General features: G+C 44.2%; 1 protein-coding gene across 10 annotated transcripts in view; it reads left to right on the top strand.

The window, feature by feature from the left end:
- Positions 1-18,175, top strand: part of TMEM232 (transmembrane protein 232) — a 262,748-nt gene that overhangs the window by 24,958 nt on the left and 219,615 nt on the right. Inside the window, exon 1 of one of the 10 annotated variants that reach the window (XM_053292118.1) lies at positions 4,065-4,171. The exons of the other annotated variants lie outside the window; for them this stretch is intronic. Within the exon in view, the coding sequence (XP_053148093.1) occupies positions 4,080-4,171 (92 nt within the window). The 5' untranslated portion in view covers positions 4,065-4,079. Of the gene's footprint in view, positions 1-4,064; positions 4,172-18,175 lie in introns of those variants that run through there. 10 annotated transcript variants of the gene reach the window in all.

Raw genomic sequence — 18,175 nt, 5'->3', positions numbered from 1 at the left:
CTTTTTTTTTTTTTTTTTTTTTTAAAGAAAGCTGGGAATCTGGAGGAATTAATAGGAGTGATCTGAATCTTGAATTGATTCGAATCGCATCAGGCACCATTTGATTGGGATACAAATCTAGCCAATGGAGCATGAGGGTGATTTGTTTTGTCTCCAAATCACCTGAATCAGCTAGATTCAGGTACAAATCTATTTGTACCCAAATCAGTTTGCACATCCCTACCTCACAGGAGGACCATCAGAGTCACTCCCAGATCCCCAGAAACCCTGTCACCGTTGAACCCAAGACCCAGCAATGATAGCAAATAACTTGACTGGCATCTCACAGATTAGCTCAGAAAGGGTCTCCTCATGAGGCGGAGGGTTCATCTTGGGAGGAAGAGAAAGGAGCAAACACAGCTGAGATTGAGTAATAACACGGGGGGCGGGGGGCGGCGGCGTTCCTTGTTTCCTACCTAGCTAGCTCAGTTTCATCCATCTATTGCTGGTCCAACTGTTTTTTCAAAACTGTGCTCTTCCAGCTCTATAGCTTTGGTCCTGCTCCAGTTCCCTACTTGCTCAGTGCCCTTTGTCCCTATCCAGCATTCACTTTCACTATGCCAGCCCTGGCCTGCCATGACCAGCTTCCTGTGGGTGGAACCATAACAGCTATCTATCCATACATCAATCCCCTTGTTTATTGATTTCTCACAAACCTGGCATCCTAAGACTTGATCTATGCCTGCTTCAGGCGGCAGCCTGGCTTTGTGGCTTGTTTGGTCCTGTTATGTCAAAATGTTCCTCCTTCCATAGCCCAGTGATTGTGCTTCTGGTGCTATGACTTGCTTTCTTATGTCTGAAGCAGGTCCTCTCAGAGGTCCAGAGAGGCCCAGGCCACTCCCTGCCTTTGAGCCGTAATAATTAAAAACTAGCTTAACCCATGCATAGCATCTGCATGCTAGTACTTGATTGCTTCCCTCACCCGCACCACAGCCCCTCTCACCTCGGAAATCTCTCCATCCTCCATCCAGTTGCTTCCATCCCCCTCAACCCTCTTGGTCGTTCCTCCATAGCTCTCACCCCTGTTGGTCACAGCTGCAGCATTGCTGGTACTTATTGGCCAAGCTGCAGCCGCCTATCCCCAGAGACCTCCCCACCCTCACCTGAGGTCTACTGCTGCTCCTCCCCACAGGAGCAGCAGCTGTGGACCGGGCCCTTCCTCACTGTTGCTACTGCGATGCCGCTCATTCCCCGCAGGCCCATCCCTTGCCTGCCTGCCTCCCTACGCCAATAGCCTCAGTAGCCCCAAACAGCAGCATTGGTTGACTGGATTCTTCCTTGCTCCCAATAGGCGCTGCCATGGCCGCTTGTTCCCTCAGGCTGCTGACAGGCTTGGGCCCATCCCTCTCCCTCCCTTCTTTCTCCCTTTCTCTCTCCTCCACTCACTCTTTTCCTCTGTTTTTCTTCCCCTCTCTTCTTCTTTTCTTCCTCTCCCTCCCTTCCTGAATGAACAGATCTTGTTCATCTTGTTTCCTCATCTAATTCACATAACGGCAGTCTCCCTCTCCTGAAGGGGCTCTTTTCTCCCTCATGACTCCTCTCTTCGCAGACCCCTGCCCACTATCCTTTTAGATAGAGAGATTCCTATACAATCAAGAACATCTTCTGACCAGTAACAATTGCATTCCAACTGACCTTAACCACCATAGGCTCCTCCTCCCTATCTGCATATGGAATTCCCCACTGCCCAATCACCACAGTGCCCCAGGCTCCTGCCCACTATCTGCATATGGAATCTGCATTGCCCAATCACCATGGTGCTTCTGCTCGCGAACTCTCATGAGAGCTGCCACACACAGGATTAGCCACGGGTATGCCTTAGAGAATTATATATAGAGAGATAGAGATAGATACATGAAAACAAAATAAGACACCAAAAATTTAATGTGTTTAAGTTTGAAGCTCCCTTTTGAGCTTGAGATCCAAGCCAAATGGTACTCCTGTCCTGGTCTGCCCTCTGATATTGGCCCTGGACTGAAGATTTAGAAGAGATTTAGGATTGTATTGTGTAGGCATTTTATCTTCCCTTTTTCTGCAAAAGAGTTTGGCCAGGGCTTAAGCAGTAATAGTATTCAAGATGCTCACTGTGGTAACTTCTTCCTGTTCTGCTCATGGAACTGGACTCTCAGGGCAAATGTCTACTTTGTCTCATGAATAGACCATATAAAGCCCTCTGCTGGTCTTACCTAGGGCTGATTTTGTGACACTTCTTTTTTTTTGGTTTGTTTGGCTAAAAGAGCAGTATTTTCCAATATAAACTGCAGTAGCCTGGAGACATGTATTTCTAGAAGATTTATAATTTAAATGACTGCTTTATGTAGTTCTTAAAATGCCCCCTGTCATATTAATATTCATTTTAATTCTCTACATAGCTTAATTGCTGCTGCCAGCTCATTGTGACTAACTTACCTCCTGCTTATTAAAAGAACTTCATATGCCATGTATAATCTCAAATTCTGGCACAGCATGTTAAAAATCCATTCAGCGGTTCTATGTAAATTCAAAGCAATGAATAAATATAAGTGGAATATATATATATATATATATATATATATATATATATATATATATATATATATTCCATACATTTAAAAAAAACATTGAATTTTGAAATGACATCTGTAGCTACATTGTAGACACAAAGAAGGAAAAAAGCAAAAGCTCCTAAGAAAGGTTTTGGTGACAGGATTGCACTTTTTATTGCAAACAATTATTCACTTGGGTTGCTAGAATGTTTCTTATTTTAATCTAGATCTGATATTTTTAAGGGCGAGGACCAGCCCCATTTTAGCCTATATCTCCTTGCTATCAGAAATCAGGTTGCACATTGGTTCACTGTGGGCTGTTGGGGACTTAAACCTCTGGAAGGTTTACTGGAACTCTTAGTCATCTTTGTGGTGCATTTAGTTTGCTCCTTTGGTAGTGGCATAAGGGAGAAAATTGCGTCTTGGTTGCTCTGCTCTTATGTAGTCAGAAATGTATAGCTGTTACAATATTGTCAGTATTGATACATTGTGATAAGTTGATTATTATACTGATTAATTTGTGTATTATCATCATCATCATTATTATTATTATTATTATTATTATTATTATTAATAATGTTTATACTCTGCCCCTTCAGTGCACCACTGCTCAAGGTGGCTTACCACGTTGATAATAGATAGAATATAGGATAAAAAATTAATAAGGTTGAAAGATCAGGCTAAAACCACCATTAAAATAGCATGTTTTAAAAACTGAAATTAAAAGTTATCAACAAAAAGCTAAACACTAAGAAATCTGCCAGAAAAAAGCGAAGGATAAGATATTTAAAAGCTTCTCTAAAATGATATGTCTTCAGTTGCTTCTTTAAAATACTGAGGAGAAAACATAGTAAAGCTCTTCTGGGTCAGTGTTCCAAAGTAGAGGGGCCACAACCGAAAGACCCTTTCTCTTGCCCCCACAACCCCAGTTAGAACTCTGTTAGTGGTGGCAGGGGCGTAACTTCCATTAGGCAAGGGGAGGCGGATGCCTGGGGGCCCCCACGCCTCGAGGGGGCCCCCAAAGGCAAGTCAAATGTGAAGTGAGTGTGTGTGTATCAGCAAGGGGCCCATTTTAAAATTTTGTCTCTGGGCCAACTCCAGCCTCGTTATGCCCCTGAGTGGTGGGGTCATGAGCAGGACCTGAGATGCCAAACAGAGGGCCATAACAGGTTCATATGTGTGTCTCAGTTTGAAGCCTGCTTGGGGGAAGAGCAAGAACAGCTTCAGGAAGTGAGCAAGCATTTCTAATCAACAACTTCTAGCCTTTCCCCCTTTAAATCCACTAACTAACAGGAGGAGGGGAGAATTTGATGGTCAAGTTTCTCTTTAAGGGATAAGTCCTAGTCTGTGTGTGTGTTATTTGCCAGGGTTGAGTCAGCTAGGGCTGGGGGAGGCCCCACATTCCTTTGAGACACATCTTGTGTCTCAATTTGAAGCCTAGTCTCTACATACAGTAAGAGATGAAGACCCGAGAGCATAGCAAACAGAGCATAGCGTGCAGGCATAGCACACAGGATGTTGGAGTTTTGCAGGAGTTTAGCGGGAAGTGTGTGGGAGAGCCTGGAACAAGCCCCGCTGACCACGAGGAGCCCAGTGAAGAAGAGAAGGTAAGTTCAAATCCCTCCCTCATATTCTTGAGAAAGGTTGTTTGGACAGTTAAATAGCTGACCATTACAGCAGAGACCTTCCTTCTAATAAACTATCTATAAATACTGTAAACGGCTAACAAAACCAGTATGAAGCTAAAAAGCCAGCAGGAGAGGGGGCACTTCCTGGTATATTGCATAGAGTGTCGCATGTATGACTATTTGCTCCATGGGCAGAAGTCATAGGTGTTTCCTCAGTGCAAGGAGCTCCTGGGTCTCAGGGAACAAGTTCATTCCCTCAAGACCTAGGTGGCGGATCTGGAGAAGGTCAGAGAGACAGAGAGGCATGTGGACGAGACCTTCAGGGACATGGTAGAGACATCCCACTCCTGGGCTGATAGCTCGTCTGCTCTCAGGGAGGATGAAGGTCTTGGGGAAGGAGGACATTGGTCTGAGGAAGAGGGAAATGCTTCTTTAGAAGGGACCCCTTCCGTGGATGATGAGTCCATATCCTCTCGCACAGGGGATACTTCTTCAGGGGATGGGAGCCTCTTTGTAGTGGGTAATTCGATCATTAGAGGTATAGAGAGATGGGTTTGTGACCCATGTGTTGACCGCATGGTGACTTGCCTGCCTGGTGTGAAGGTTGCAGACATCACACAGCATCTAGATAGGCTGTTAGGCAGTGCTGGAGAGGAGACAGCTGTCATGGTGCATGTCAGCACCAACAATGTGGGGAAATGTAGTCGGGAGGTTATGGAAGCCAAATTTAGGCTGATAGGTAGCACATTGAAGTCCAGGACCCCCAAGGTAGCATTCTCAGAAATGCTACTTGTTCCACGCGCGGCGCAGGTACAGAGAGACAGGCAGAGCTGAGGGGTTTCAATGCGTGGATGAGACGTTGGTGCCAGGAGGCATTTGTTAGGCACTGGGCCACATATTGGGGCAATATGGCCTGTATAAAAGGGACGGACTGCACTTGAACCAAGATGGAACCAGACTGCTGGCGCTTAAAATAAAAAAGGTTGCAGAGCAGCTTTTAAAATGACATCTGGGGAATAGCCAACAGGAGCTGGGCAGTATCCGATTAGGCAAATGCCGTCCTTTAAAGTGTGAGGGTGCAGAGGATTCAGATAAAACAGAAGGGGACAGAGCAGAACCACATAAAGAGAAGGCTGTGCCAGCTGGTCAAAGAGTCCAAAGAAAGATGGCATACACCAGGGAAGAGATTCAGCATATAGGTGCTTATATGCCACTGCCAGAAGCCTCCGAACCAAGATGGGTGAGCTGGAGTGCTTGGTTGCTAATGCAGAATTAGATATAGTGGGCATAACAGAAACATGGTGGAACAGTGGGAACCAGTGGGATACTGTTATTGCTGGATATAAACTCTATAAAAAGGACAGGGAGGGGCGCCTTGGAAGTGGAGTATCACTGTATGTTAAAGAAGGGATAGAATCTAACAAGGTAGAAAACCTAGGAGGACTGGACTCCTCCACAGAAACCCAGTGGACCTGAAAGGAAATGTGCTACTGGGGGTGTTCTATCATCCTCCGGATCAAAATGCTGAAAGTGACTGGGAGTTGCAGGAGAAAATCAGAGAGGCTGGGCAGTAATAATGGGTGACTTCAATTACCTACACATAGCCTGGGTAAGTTCACAGTCAGGTAATGACAAAGAGGTCAGATTTCTAGATACGCTGAATAGGCTTGTGCATTTTGATTCGAGTACAAAATGTTTTGTGCCCGAAAATGGCAATTTCGGAGGTTTTGTAACCAAAACAAAATCAAGAATTAATAAACAGAGATTTTTGTTTCCAAATCAAAATGACTGTGTTTTGGACAGAATGCTTTGTTCTTTGGAAATGCATTGCAATTGAAATTGACTTCTCTGACTCTCTCCACCCAGCTGAGGCACTGAGTGATTAGCAGAAGATAAGATATGCAAAAAGCTTTGAGCTTGAATGGTTTAGTTAAGTATGTGTTGTATTCAGTGTGGTTGAAATGCAAACTGACCTTGCAAAGGGATTTGGAAGACAGCATTTTGAGACAGAAATACCCAAATATCTTTGGGAGCTCAATGCAATTCCAAAGCTTTTGCTAAAAGCCATGGTATAAATTGTGTGGAGAAGCTTTTCGAGAAGCTGGTTAGGAAAGTTCTGAAATTACACAGGTTTTTCTTTCCAAAGGTTTAGAAAGAATCTCTTGACTTGTTCAGGGGTCTTTTGAAGAGCTATTTTGTTTTTCTTCTGATTTTTATGAGTTATAGTGGTGTCTAAGTTTTGTTGCCCGAGTTGAGCAGTCTAATGTAATTTAGGCCACAATGTAATTTGGTGGGACATGATGTCTAAGCTAGTGGTTCACAACTTTTGCCATTGCAGGGACAGGTCACCCACATGGGACTACAGGAGACAAAAGGAGGGGGGGATACCCCTGTCAATCTATTGACATCCCCAGGAATCTTAGTTGCTTCTCTCTTTCTTGTAACCATGATCCATGGTTTTGCACTTTCTTAAATGCTGTGATGATAAATCTCAACAGTTCTGAACAGTAAGCTGAATTGTTTGGGCTATGGCTCACTCCACTTCAGTTAAATGAACATTTGAAGCTGTTCCATAGTACCAAGGCAGTTTTATTTAATTTATATTTATTTTTTTACATTTTATATCCCATTCTTCCTCCAAGGAGCCCAGAGCGGTGTACTACATACTTAGGTTTCTTCTCACAACAAACCTGTGAAGTAGGTTAGACTGAGAGAAGTGATTGGCCCAGAGTCGCCCAGCTAGTATCATGGCTGAATGGGGATTTGAACTTGGGGTCTCCCTGGTCCTACCCCATCACTCTAACCACTACACCACGCTGGCTCATGGGTCTGTCTTGCTATCTCAAATGACCTGTGGTCACTGTTCCATGGGGAGGGAGTGTTTTTATTGAAAGATTGCTTGCATCCACAAAGGGTTGTGCTGCTGTGCTAGTGCCACAGGGACAGGCTCACACCTGCTGCAAAATTCTCAAATAACTGTGCCAAAAAATTAAGAGTGATTGTTGTTTGTCATTCCCTTCGCTCTTTCAACTTGTTTATGTGGGGCTTCCGGGGCAAAACAGTGGGTTGGGTGGCAGTGCTCCAAGGGTGGTGCACCCAGATTCCAAATAGGGCAAAGGGCTGATTTCTTAGGAATTTTTGAGGTTTATGCGTCTTTAAGATTTTCCCCCATCAGGAATAATGGAGGTTTCAGCAGCCCCATAACTCCACCTGGGGGGCACTGGGATGGCCCGAAGCAAGATAGACCAATGAGCCAGCGTGGTGTAGTGGTGGTGTAGTGCACAGAGGGTGCCAACCACCCCCCTGGATTGCTAAACCATTGGGGTACTGGGCTTTGTTGTTTCTGAGGTGTTGAGTTTAGATTCTCTGGTAGCAAATGAGATTTTAAATGAAAAACCATGAATCCACTCTCATATGCTACTAGAGAATCTATTCTCAGAACACCTCTAGAACAACAAAACCCTGTACTTCATGGGTTGGTAACCCATGTGGGTGGTTGGAATCCTATGTGCACTACCATCCTATGGGTGGTTGGGATCCTATGTGCACTACACTGCCACTTGCTCTGGGCCACCCCAGTGCCCCTCAAGTGGAGTTATGGGACTGCAGAAACCTCCATTATACCCTACGAGGAAAATCTGAAAGACGCGTAACTTCATTAATTTTTTAAAAATCAGCCGCTTGCCAAATTCCTCTGAAAAAATTGTGGTAGCTTCCTTGTATGAACTGGGCACTACCACCAACCACACTCCACTCTGGTCCATCCCTCCCCCCCACGTGAAGCTATACTTTTCCTGAAACCTCCATCATACCCTATGGGGAAAATCTGAAAGACATGCAAACTTTAAAAATTCAAAAATCAGCAGTTTGCCCAATTCCTTTGAAATTTTTGTGGTAGCTTCCACTCATTGGGCACTATAACCCCCCCCCCACTCTTTTGACCCATTCTTAAATCTGAATTAATTCGGATTAATTCAGATACAAAACAAAACTGGGGTGATTCGGAAGGCTTAATTTTGGACAAAATACAAAATGGGGTGGATTCGGATTTGGTAAAATCGAAACAGAAAAAATACAAAACGCACAACCCTAACGCTGAATGACTGTGCCCTAGAACAGTTGGTCTTGGAACCAACCAGAGGGAAGGTGACCTTGGACTTAATCCTGAGTGGCACCCAGGACCTGGTGTGTGATGTCAGTGCAATTGACCCTTTAGGGAACAGTGACCATAGTGCAATCAAATTCAGCATACATGTGGGGAGAGAATCACCAAAGAAGTCTAACACAGACACTTTGAATTTCAGAAGAGGAAACTCTCCAAAATGAGGAGTATGGTGAAAAGAAAGCTGAAAGGGAAAATCAGGAGAGTCACTTCACTCCAGAGTGCATGGAGTTTACTCAAAACCACAATACTAGAAGCTCAGTTAGATTGTATACCCCAAAAGAGGAAAGGTACCATTAAATCCAGTAGGATTCCAGCTTGGCTTACCGGTAGGGTCAAGGAAGCCATAAAAGGGAAGAAGACTTCCTTCCGAAATTGGAAGGCCTGTCCAAATGAGAACAGAAAGGAACACAAACTCTGGCAAAAGAAATGCAAGGTGACAATAAGGGAGGCAAAAAGAGAGTTTGAGGAACATTTAACTAAAGCATCAAGGAGAATAACAAAAACTTCTTTAAATACATCAGAAACAGGAAACCTGCCAGGGAGGCGGCAATATGCGGCAGCTGTGAAAAAGGCCAATTCCATGCTAGGGATCATTAGGAAGGGGATTGGAAATAAAACGGCTAATATTATAATGCGCTTTTACAAAACGATGGCGTGGCCACACCTGGAGTACTGCGTACAATTCTGGTCACCACATCTAAAAAAGGACATTGTAGTACTGGAAAAGGTGCAGAAGAGAAAAGGTGCAGAAGGAATCAAGATGATCAGTGGCCTAGAGCACCTTGTTTATGAAGCAAGGCTACAACACCTGGGGCTATTTAGTTTAGAAAAAAGATGACTGTGGGGAGACATGATAGAGGTCTATAAAATAATGCATGGTTTGGAGAAAGTGAATAGAGAGAAATTGTTCTCCCTCTCACATAACTCTAGAACCAGGGGTCATCCTATGAAATTGATTGCCATGAAATCTAGGACCAGCAAACAGAAGTATTTTTTCAGACATCACATAATCAACTTGTGGAATTCTCTGCCACAAGTTGTGACGACAGCCAACCACCTGGAAGGCTTTAAGAGGGGTTTGGATAGCTTCATGGAGGAGAGGTCTATCAGTGGCTACTTGTCTGAGAGATATAGGCCACCTCCAGCCTCAAAGGCAGGATGCCTCTGAGTACCAGTTGCCGGGGAGTAACGCCAGGAGAGAGGGCATGCCCTCAGCTCTTGCCTGTGAACTTTTCAGTGGCATCTGGTGGGCCACTGTGTGAAACAGGATGCTGGACTAGATGGACCTTGGGCCTGATCCAGCAGGGCTGTTCTTATATGTGTGGACGCGGTCTGATAGGTACCCTGGTGTTTGGCCCCTTTAATTTTTCCCCGTCTCTTTGCAGAATGAGTTTTGTTCTGGGTGGCAGTATCAAGGCAGTGTGTACGCATGTGCACTCAGAATGGGGCTTTTCTGATTCAACCTGAGCGGGATCTAAAATGAACTGAGCGCACATCCAGAATATTGCACATGCACACACCTTAGAGGAAACAGTGTAGGGCTTTAAAGGCATGTAGGGCTTTAAAGATTAAGACCAGCACCTTCAATCTAGCCCAGAAGTGGACTGGTAACCAGTGTAAGTGCTGCAGGATGTGTGTAACACTCATGAAGTGACTTGTGCATACGAGCGTCCTAGCAGCAGCACTCTGGACCTGATGAAGCTTCCAAAAAGTCTTCAAGGGCAGCCACACATAAAACGCACTGCTGTGCTGTAGTCCAATCTGGACATCACCAAAGCATGAATGACTGAGGGCAGATCTGACTTCTCCAAATAGGGTTGCAGCTGGTATACCAGCTGTATCTGGTAAAAAGCACTTCTGCACACTGCCACCATCTGTTCCTCCAAGGACTGTGTCAAGTCCAGAAGCACCCCACCCCCAGCTGCAGATTTTAATACCCCGCCCAAACTTATGTCTCCAGGTGGCTAACAACAATTAAAACACATAAAAAAGTTAAAATAGTTCACCATAGAACATATATAAACGTTAAAACAATACAAAAATTTAAAAACCATAAAATTAACAAACAGTATTTTAAAAATCCGAGAAGGCTTGGGTTAAAAAAAAGGGGGTTTCAAATGTTTTTTTAAAAATAGCCAGTGATGGGGGTGATCTTAACTCAGCAGGGAGCGCATTCCACAATCTCGGGGCACCAGACGAGAAGGCCCGTCTCTGTCTGACCACCAAACGAGTTGGTGGTAACTGGAGACGGACCTCCTCAGACGACCTCAATGGCGGTGGGGTTCATAGCGAAGAAGACGCTCTCAAGTACCCAGAACCGAAGCCATTTAGGGCTTTGTAAGTTATAACTAGCACTTTGTGTTTTGCCCGGAAACCTATCGGTAGCCAGTGTAACTCCATCAGCAATAATAATTGGTCTCTCCGAATAATGTGGTCTCTCTGAGATGACCCAGAGACCAACCTGGCTGCCACATTCTGAACCAACTGAAGTTTCCGGACTACGTACAAAGGCAGCCCCACGTAGAGTGCATTACAGAAGTAAAGTCTGGAAGTTACCAACAAATGTACCATTGTTTTGAGGTCATTGAACTCGAGAAACAGATGCAGCTGGCGTATCAGCCAAAGCTGATAGAAAGCACCCCTGGCCGCCACCTCAACCTGAGAAACCAAGGAGAGGTGTGGATCCAGGAGTACTCCCAGACTGCGGACCTGTTCATTTTGGGGAAGTGTGACCCCATCCAGAACGGGTAGATCAAAATCGTCTCTGAAGTTCTGAAAGCTTTTGTTTTTCAGGGGGCGTGTGACCCCATCCAGTTTACCTCACGACTCAGATAATCAGTTTTACCAGCCTAGAGTAGTTCCATCCAGATAAGTTTCAGCTTGTTTCCCTCCATCCAGTCCAGAACATCCACTGCCTCCCTGGTGTCTGCTGACTTAAATGATAGGTGTTGTCTGCATATTGATGACACTGCAACTCATGTGCATGGATGACCTCCCACCAGGGGTTTCATGTAGATGTTACACAGCATAGGGACATAATGGATACTTGCAGCACCCCATAGGCCAGGGCTGACAAACTCAATTGGGTGGGGAGGGACAGATTTGATTCTAGTACAACTCTGGGGGGCCACACATAGTATACCAACCAAAAACAACCATATATATTTACTAATTTATTGAGCATATGTATTATATTATTATATGTTATTAATTCTTATAACTAATTTTGTATAATTATTAATTATTATTATATATTTATATATTACATAATATATTATATTATAAATCTATAAAGAATTATAAAGAATTATGTAAAATGTTACACGACAAATTCAAAGGAAAATAAAGTTATTAAAATTAAGTTAACTATTAATTAGCAGTTAATAGTAGACTATTAAAAATAAAATTAACAGTAAAATACTGATAAAAATATTTCTCACAGATAACATAATAGAGATTAAAACAAAGTAACTTCAGTAATCATAATAGCACAGCATAGTAATAGGATGTTAATAGGAAAATACTGAAAATATTTGGAAGAAAGGGAACTCCACTGCTGTGGCACTGATCAGAACTGGAGTCCCCAGTTTTAAATACTTTAAATACAAGTATTTAAAAAGTCAGATTCGGTCATGTTTGTTCCTGCCCTTGTTGTCATCTACATTGTAAATAGCTTGCTAGGTTTATGGTTAAGAAGGTTAAGAATACTGTAAATCTAAAGCATGAATAGTAGAGGTGTGCACAGATCTTTTTTTGCTATTTGATTTGATCTCAAATTGAACTGCCATAAAATGAATCAATTGATCAAACTAGCCAGCTATAGCAAGCCAATTCTATGAATCTAATAGGAAATTTGCGAAAAATTCATGAATCACCCATAGGGAAGAATGGGAAATTCGAATCACCGCATTATTCCCCATGGATAGGTCCTAGGGATACCAAAGTGGGTTGCTTGTTAGAGCATGACCCAACCTACCTACCACCCAACCAACCCACAAAATAATCTGGCAATCCGGCAGTTTTTAATAATACTGACCCAGTTTTTAATAATACTGACCCAGATAATAATTCAAAAATTTATTAAAAACTGCCGGATTGCCAGATTATTTTGTGGGTTGGGTGGTAGGTAGATAGGGTCATGCTCTAACAAGCAATCCACTTTGGTGTCCCTAGGACATACCCATTGGGAATAATGGGGTGGTTTGAGTTTCCCATTGTTTTTTATGGGTAAAACAAGCAGAGTGCACATATTTTGCAAAAAAAAAAAAAAAATCCCACTGCAAAACAGAACCGCACATAGTCCCTCTCAGTGCGACACAACATTTCCCCAAACAGTGCTCAGAGTGGTCCCACACCTGGCTGCTCTTGGTTCTACTTGGTGGTACTAGGGCTGCTGGTTTGGTCTGGGGGCCACTACCACCACCGGCCTCCATCCAGGGCTGAGAAGGTCCAGGAACAATGAGGATGATTTCTTCCTCCACCTCCTCAGTCTGAGGTTTGTGCGTGTCACACTGCCAAAAAGCTTTGGAAAGGATGGAGAGAGCGATCTGGCTGGGCTAGCAGCCGACGACACCTCCTCCTCCACTGCCACAGGAAGAAGAGGTTCTTTCCTGACGGGATTACCTCCCCACTATTTCTACCTCAGCCACCGCAGGCAGCTATGCTGCAGGGCCAGGCTCCTCTGGAAAGGAGAGCCTGTGCACAATCACATCAGCAGGGATTAGGAAGACTTGGACAATAGGCCCCTTTCACTGTCACCCATCACAAATAGCAGCATCACCCCTCCCTCTGCCTGCCACTCTGCTCCTGATGCTGCTTCGCACCCTCCCCAACATCTTGGGTTTTTTAAAAAAAATCTAAGCCCTAATCTTATGAGGCTGGGGAGAAGTGCCTTTTAAAGGGTTGTACGTGGTTTATTTATGTTCTGTGTGCCATGCACAGCACTATCTATAGCAGTGAGGTGCACATATAGAAGCTAGAAAAGTTAAATCCCACAAAATAAATAATCAGGTTTTGGGGGGGGGCTCTGTTTTTGAAGGGGACCGAGCAACAGTGGGGCAAGTGAAGGGAAGGCAAAGGCAGGTGGGGAATTACTGTGGCCTCTCTCTAAACTGCTCCTCCTGTCCTACAGTCCTGCCACCTAATCCCCCTCTTCCCCAAACTAGGCCCTATTTAAATACCTCAGACAGATGAGGCAGCAAGCTTGTACCGTATTTCTCTCCAAAAGAAGTTATCAAGCAAGGAAACACAGCAAGAAAATCAATCATCAAGAAAACAAAAGGGAAAGGAGAAGATAAGTTTGCTAGGGCTAGTAAATTTTTAGGTTTGTTTTCTGGCTGGTTGGAAGTGTGTGTTTTTGAGAGAGCAAGCGGAGTTAGCCTGAGTAGGGGATTAATTCCATGTGAGTGACTCAGCTTGTGGGATGGGTCACATTCCTGAGGAGAGTCAGATTGCCAGAAGATCTTGAAGACAAGGCTCAGACTAGAGGAGTTTTGCTCCCAAGAGCTTTGTGAACATCTGTTTGCAAATAGATATTGAAGGAATTTTGCAGGAGTTTAGTGGAAGATTGGTGGGGAACTCTGTGGGGAGGCACACAAGTAGCCCCTCCCCCACCGCATCAAAGAGGAGACCCAAAGATAAGGTGAGGACTAGCTGACTTTTTAAAATTTGCTTGGAGGACAAAGCTTAAAACCTTTAATTAGCAGACAACTGCACCCAATACATAGCTTCAGGTGAACAAGCCCTAGATATTCTAAATAGCCAATCAAACCAATTATGAAGGTAGAATGCCAGCAGGGGAGATTCCCAGTGTATTGCACAGAGTGTCCTATGTATGACTATCGGCCTGAAGGGCAGAAGTTGTTGGTGTGTGCTCAGTGCAAAGAGCTCTTGGCTTTCAGGGAACAAGCTCATTTCCTTGAAGCCAAGGTGGCTGACCTGGAGAAGCTCAGGGAGGCAGAGGGGTGTGTGGATGAGGCCCTCAGGGATGTGTTAGAGGCATCCCACTCTGAAGCTGGCGGCGCTTCTGCTGTCATGTAGAATGAGGGAAGGAGACATCAGTCTGAGGAAGAGGGAAACACTCCCTTAGCAGGGCCCCCTTCCTTGGGTGATGCATCTGTATCCTCTCACACAGAGGATACTCCTCTAGGAGGTGGGGGTGGGCTCCTAGTAGTGGGTGATTTGATCGCTGGCCAAAAAGGTCAAATGATGCTAAGGGACATAGCACACGCCAACACCAGGTGAGGGACCCGGCATATGGGTGTCTGTATACCAATGCCAGAAGCCTCTGAGTGAAGATGGGTGAGCTGGAGTGCTTGGTTACTAATGAAAACATAGATATAGTGGATGTAAAGGAAACCTGGTGGAATGGTGAGAAAAAATAAACCAATGGGACACTGTTATTCCTGCATATAAACTCTACAGAAGGGAAAGGGAGGGGAGGGTTGGGGGGAGGAGTAGCACTTTATATTATAGAAGAGATAGATTCCAACAAGCTAGAAAACCTAGGTGGATCAGAGTCCTCTACAAGATCATTATGGGTGACAATACGAGGAATGAAAGGAAATGTGTTACTTGGGACGTGCTATTGCTCTCCTGATCAAAACGCTGAGTGTGATTTAGAGTTGGAGAAGCAAATAGGAGAGGCATCAAAGAGACACAGGACTCTTTGTAATAATGGGTGACTTCAACTACCCACACATAGACTGGGTAAATTCAATTCAGGTAATGAAAGACAGGCCAAATTTGTAGGCATGCTAAATTATTGTGCCAGTTAGTCGCAGAACCAACCAGAGAGATGGTGATCTTGGACTTAATCCTGCGTGGTGCCCAGGACCTGGTGCGAGATGTCAGAGTTGCAGAACCCTTGGGGTACAGTGACCATAGTGTGATCCAATTCAGCATATATTCAAATGAAGAATAGTTAAGGAAATCCATCATAGATGTGTTGGACATCAGAACAGGAAACTTCTAAAAAATGAGGGGACTGGTAAAAAGGAAGCTGAAAGGGAATGTCAAGAAGGTAAAATCACTCCAGAAAGCATGGAACATATTTAAAACCACAATACTACAAGCTCAGTTGGAATTATACCAAGAAGTAGGAAAGGTACCACCAAGTTCAGGAGGACACCAGCATGGCTCACAAGTAGAGTCAGGGAAGCTATAAAAGGGAAGAAGACTTCCTTCAGAAAATGGAAGTCCTGCCCAAATGAAGAAAAGAGAAAGGAACATAAACTCTAGCAAAAGAAATGCAAGGAAACAATAAGGGAGGCAAAAAGAGAGCTTGAAGAGCATATAGCTAGAAGTTCCCAGGGTACTTTTTTTGAACTTCTTTTAAAAACTTATTTACATATATCAGAAGCAGAAATCCTGCCAGATAGGTGGTTGGCACCTTAGATGATGAGGGCATGAAAGGGATTATTAAGGAGATTGCAGGGAGGCTTAATGAATTCTGAATTCTTTGCATCTGTCTTCATGTCAGAGGATACTGACCATATACTTTCTCCAGAGTTGAGCTTCTCAGGCTTGGAGGCTGAAGAACTGCGCCAATTTGAGGTGACAAGGGAAGATGTTCTAAACTGTCTTGAAAAAATAAAAATTAAACCGCTAGGGCCAGATAGCATCCACCAAAGAGTTTGGAAGAAACTCAAATGTGAAATTGCTGATCTCTTTGCAAAAATATGTAACTTGTCCCTACAATCAGGCTTTGTACCAGAGGACTGGAAAGTAGCTGATGTAACTCTGATTTTCAAAAAGAGCTTGGGGCGGGGGGATCTGGAAAATTACAGGCTGGTCAGTTTAACTTCAGTGCCGGGTAAATTGATGGAAAACATACTTAAGGACAGAATTGTTAAAAATATAGAAGAAAAGGCCTTGCTGAAGCAGAACCAGCATGACTCCTTCAAGGGAAAGTCTTGCCTCACTTACCTTTTGGAATTCTTTGAGAGTGTTAAAAGGCATGGGAATAAAGGTGATCCAGTTGTCATAGTACAGTATACTTGGACTCCCAGAAAGCTTTTGACAAAGTTCCCCTCCAAAGGCTCTTGAATAAACTTAGCAGTCATGGGATGAGGATAGGTGCATGTGTGCAGGGGCGTAGCAAGTTTGTAGTGGGCCCAGAGACAAGATTTTAAAATGCCCCCCCTCACTGAAGCTCAGCTCATAAAGTAAATAAATCTTAAATGAGGCTGAATAGTGGTAACAAAATGCATAGTAAAATTTACACACACACACACACACACACACACACACACACACACACACACACACCCCGTATGTGCCACAATAGAACAGCATACTAAATTATTTTAAAAAATGTTTTGTAAATTGTGGATGATGAAAGCGATTTAATGGTACTAGAGAAAAACATGCTGTTCTGGTAGCTCCAGGTCTTAACACACAAATCTGTTTTGGAGGATGAATACAAATGAAGGAAGCCTGGGTAGGTGCGCAGCTGTGGGAGTCAGTCATGTGACTTGCCTCTGGGCCCCCTGCAAGGCAATGGGCCCCCAGACAACTGTCTCCCCTTGCCCTATTATAGTTACACCCCTGCATGTGTGGATTGGTAACTGGTTAACAGGCAGGAAATGGAGGGTAGGAATAAATAGATAGTTTTCACAATGGAGGGAAGTAGGAAGTGGGGTCCCCCAGGGATCGGTACTAGGACCAGTGCTCTTTCACTTGTTCATAAATTATCTAGAAGTTGGGGTAAGCAGGGAAGTGGCCAAATTTGCAGATGACACTAAACTATTTAGGATAGTGAAATCCAGAAGAGATTTTGAGGAGCTTCAAAAAGATCTTTCCAAACTGGAGTAGTGGACGACAAAATGGCAAATGCAGTTCAATGTAAGCAAATGTAAAGTGATGCATATTGGGGCAAAAAACTCCCGACTTCACATATACGCTGGTGGGATCTGAGCTGTTGGTGACTGCCCAGGAGAGCGATCTTGGGGTTGTAGTGGACAGCTTGTCGAAAGTGTCAACTCAGTGCACGACAGCTGTGAAAAAGGTCAATTCCATGCTAGGTATCATTAGGAAGGGGACTGAAAATAAAGATGTTAATATTATAATGCCCTTGTACAAATCTATGGTGCAACCACATCTGTAGTACTGCGTACAGTTTTGGTCACTGTATCTTAAGAAGGATATTGTAGAACTGGAAAAAGTACAGGTGAGGGCAACCAAGAGGATCAGGGGCTCGAAGCACTTTCCTTATCAGGCAGGGCTACAGCATCTGGGGTGCTTTACTTTGGAAAAGAGGCAACTAAGGGGAGACATTATTGAGGTGTATAAAATTGTGCATGGAGTAGAGAGAGGGGACAGAGAAAATTTTCTCCCTCTTTCACAACACTAGAACCAGGGGTCAGCCCATGAAACTGAAGGTCAGGAAATTTAGGATCGACAAGAGGAAGTGCTTCTTCACCCAGCACAGAACTAATTTATGGAATTCTTTGCCATGGAATGTGATGATGGCCACTAGTTTGGATGGCTTTAAAAGGGGCTTAGATAGATTCATGGAGGACATGTCTATCAATGGCTACTAGTCTAGTGGCTGTGGGCCACCTCCAGCCTCAGAGACGTGATGCCTCTCAATACTAGTTGCAGGGGAGCAACAGCAGGAGAGAGGGCAAGCGTTCACCTCTTGCCTGTGTGCCCAGAGGCATCTGGTGGGCCACTGTGTGAAACAGGATGTTGGATAGGCCTTTGGATCTATCCTAGTAACAGTTTCTAGTTACTAACCTAGTAACAGGATAGGCCTTGGACCTGATCCAGCAGGGCTGTTCTTATGTCCTCACCTATCTAGCATCTTTGGCTGGGGT

Source organism: Hemicordylus capensis, chromosome 2, assembly GCF_027244095.1.
Source record: "Hemicordylus capensis ecotype Gifberg chromosome 2, rHemCap1.1.pri, whole genome shotgun sequence".
Classification (NCBI taxonomy): domain Eukaryota; kingdom Metazoa; phylum Chordata; class Lepidosauria; order Squamata; family Cordylidae; genus Hemicordylus; species Hemicordylus capensis.
The sequence above is the reverse complement of the archived record's forward strand: the minus strand, read 5'-3'. Positions and strand labels throughout refer to the sequence as shown.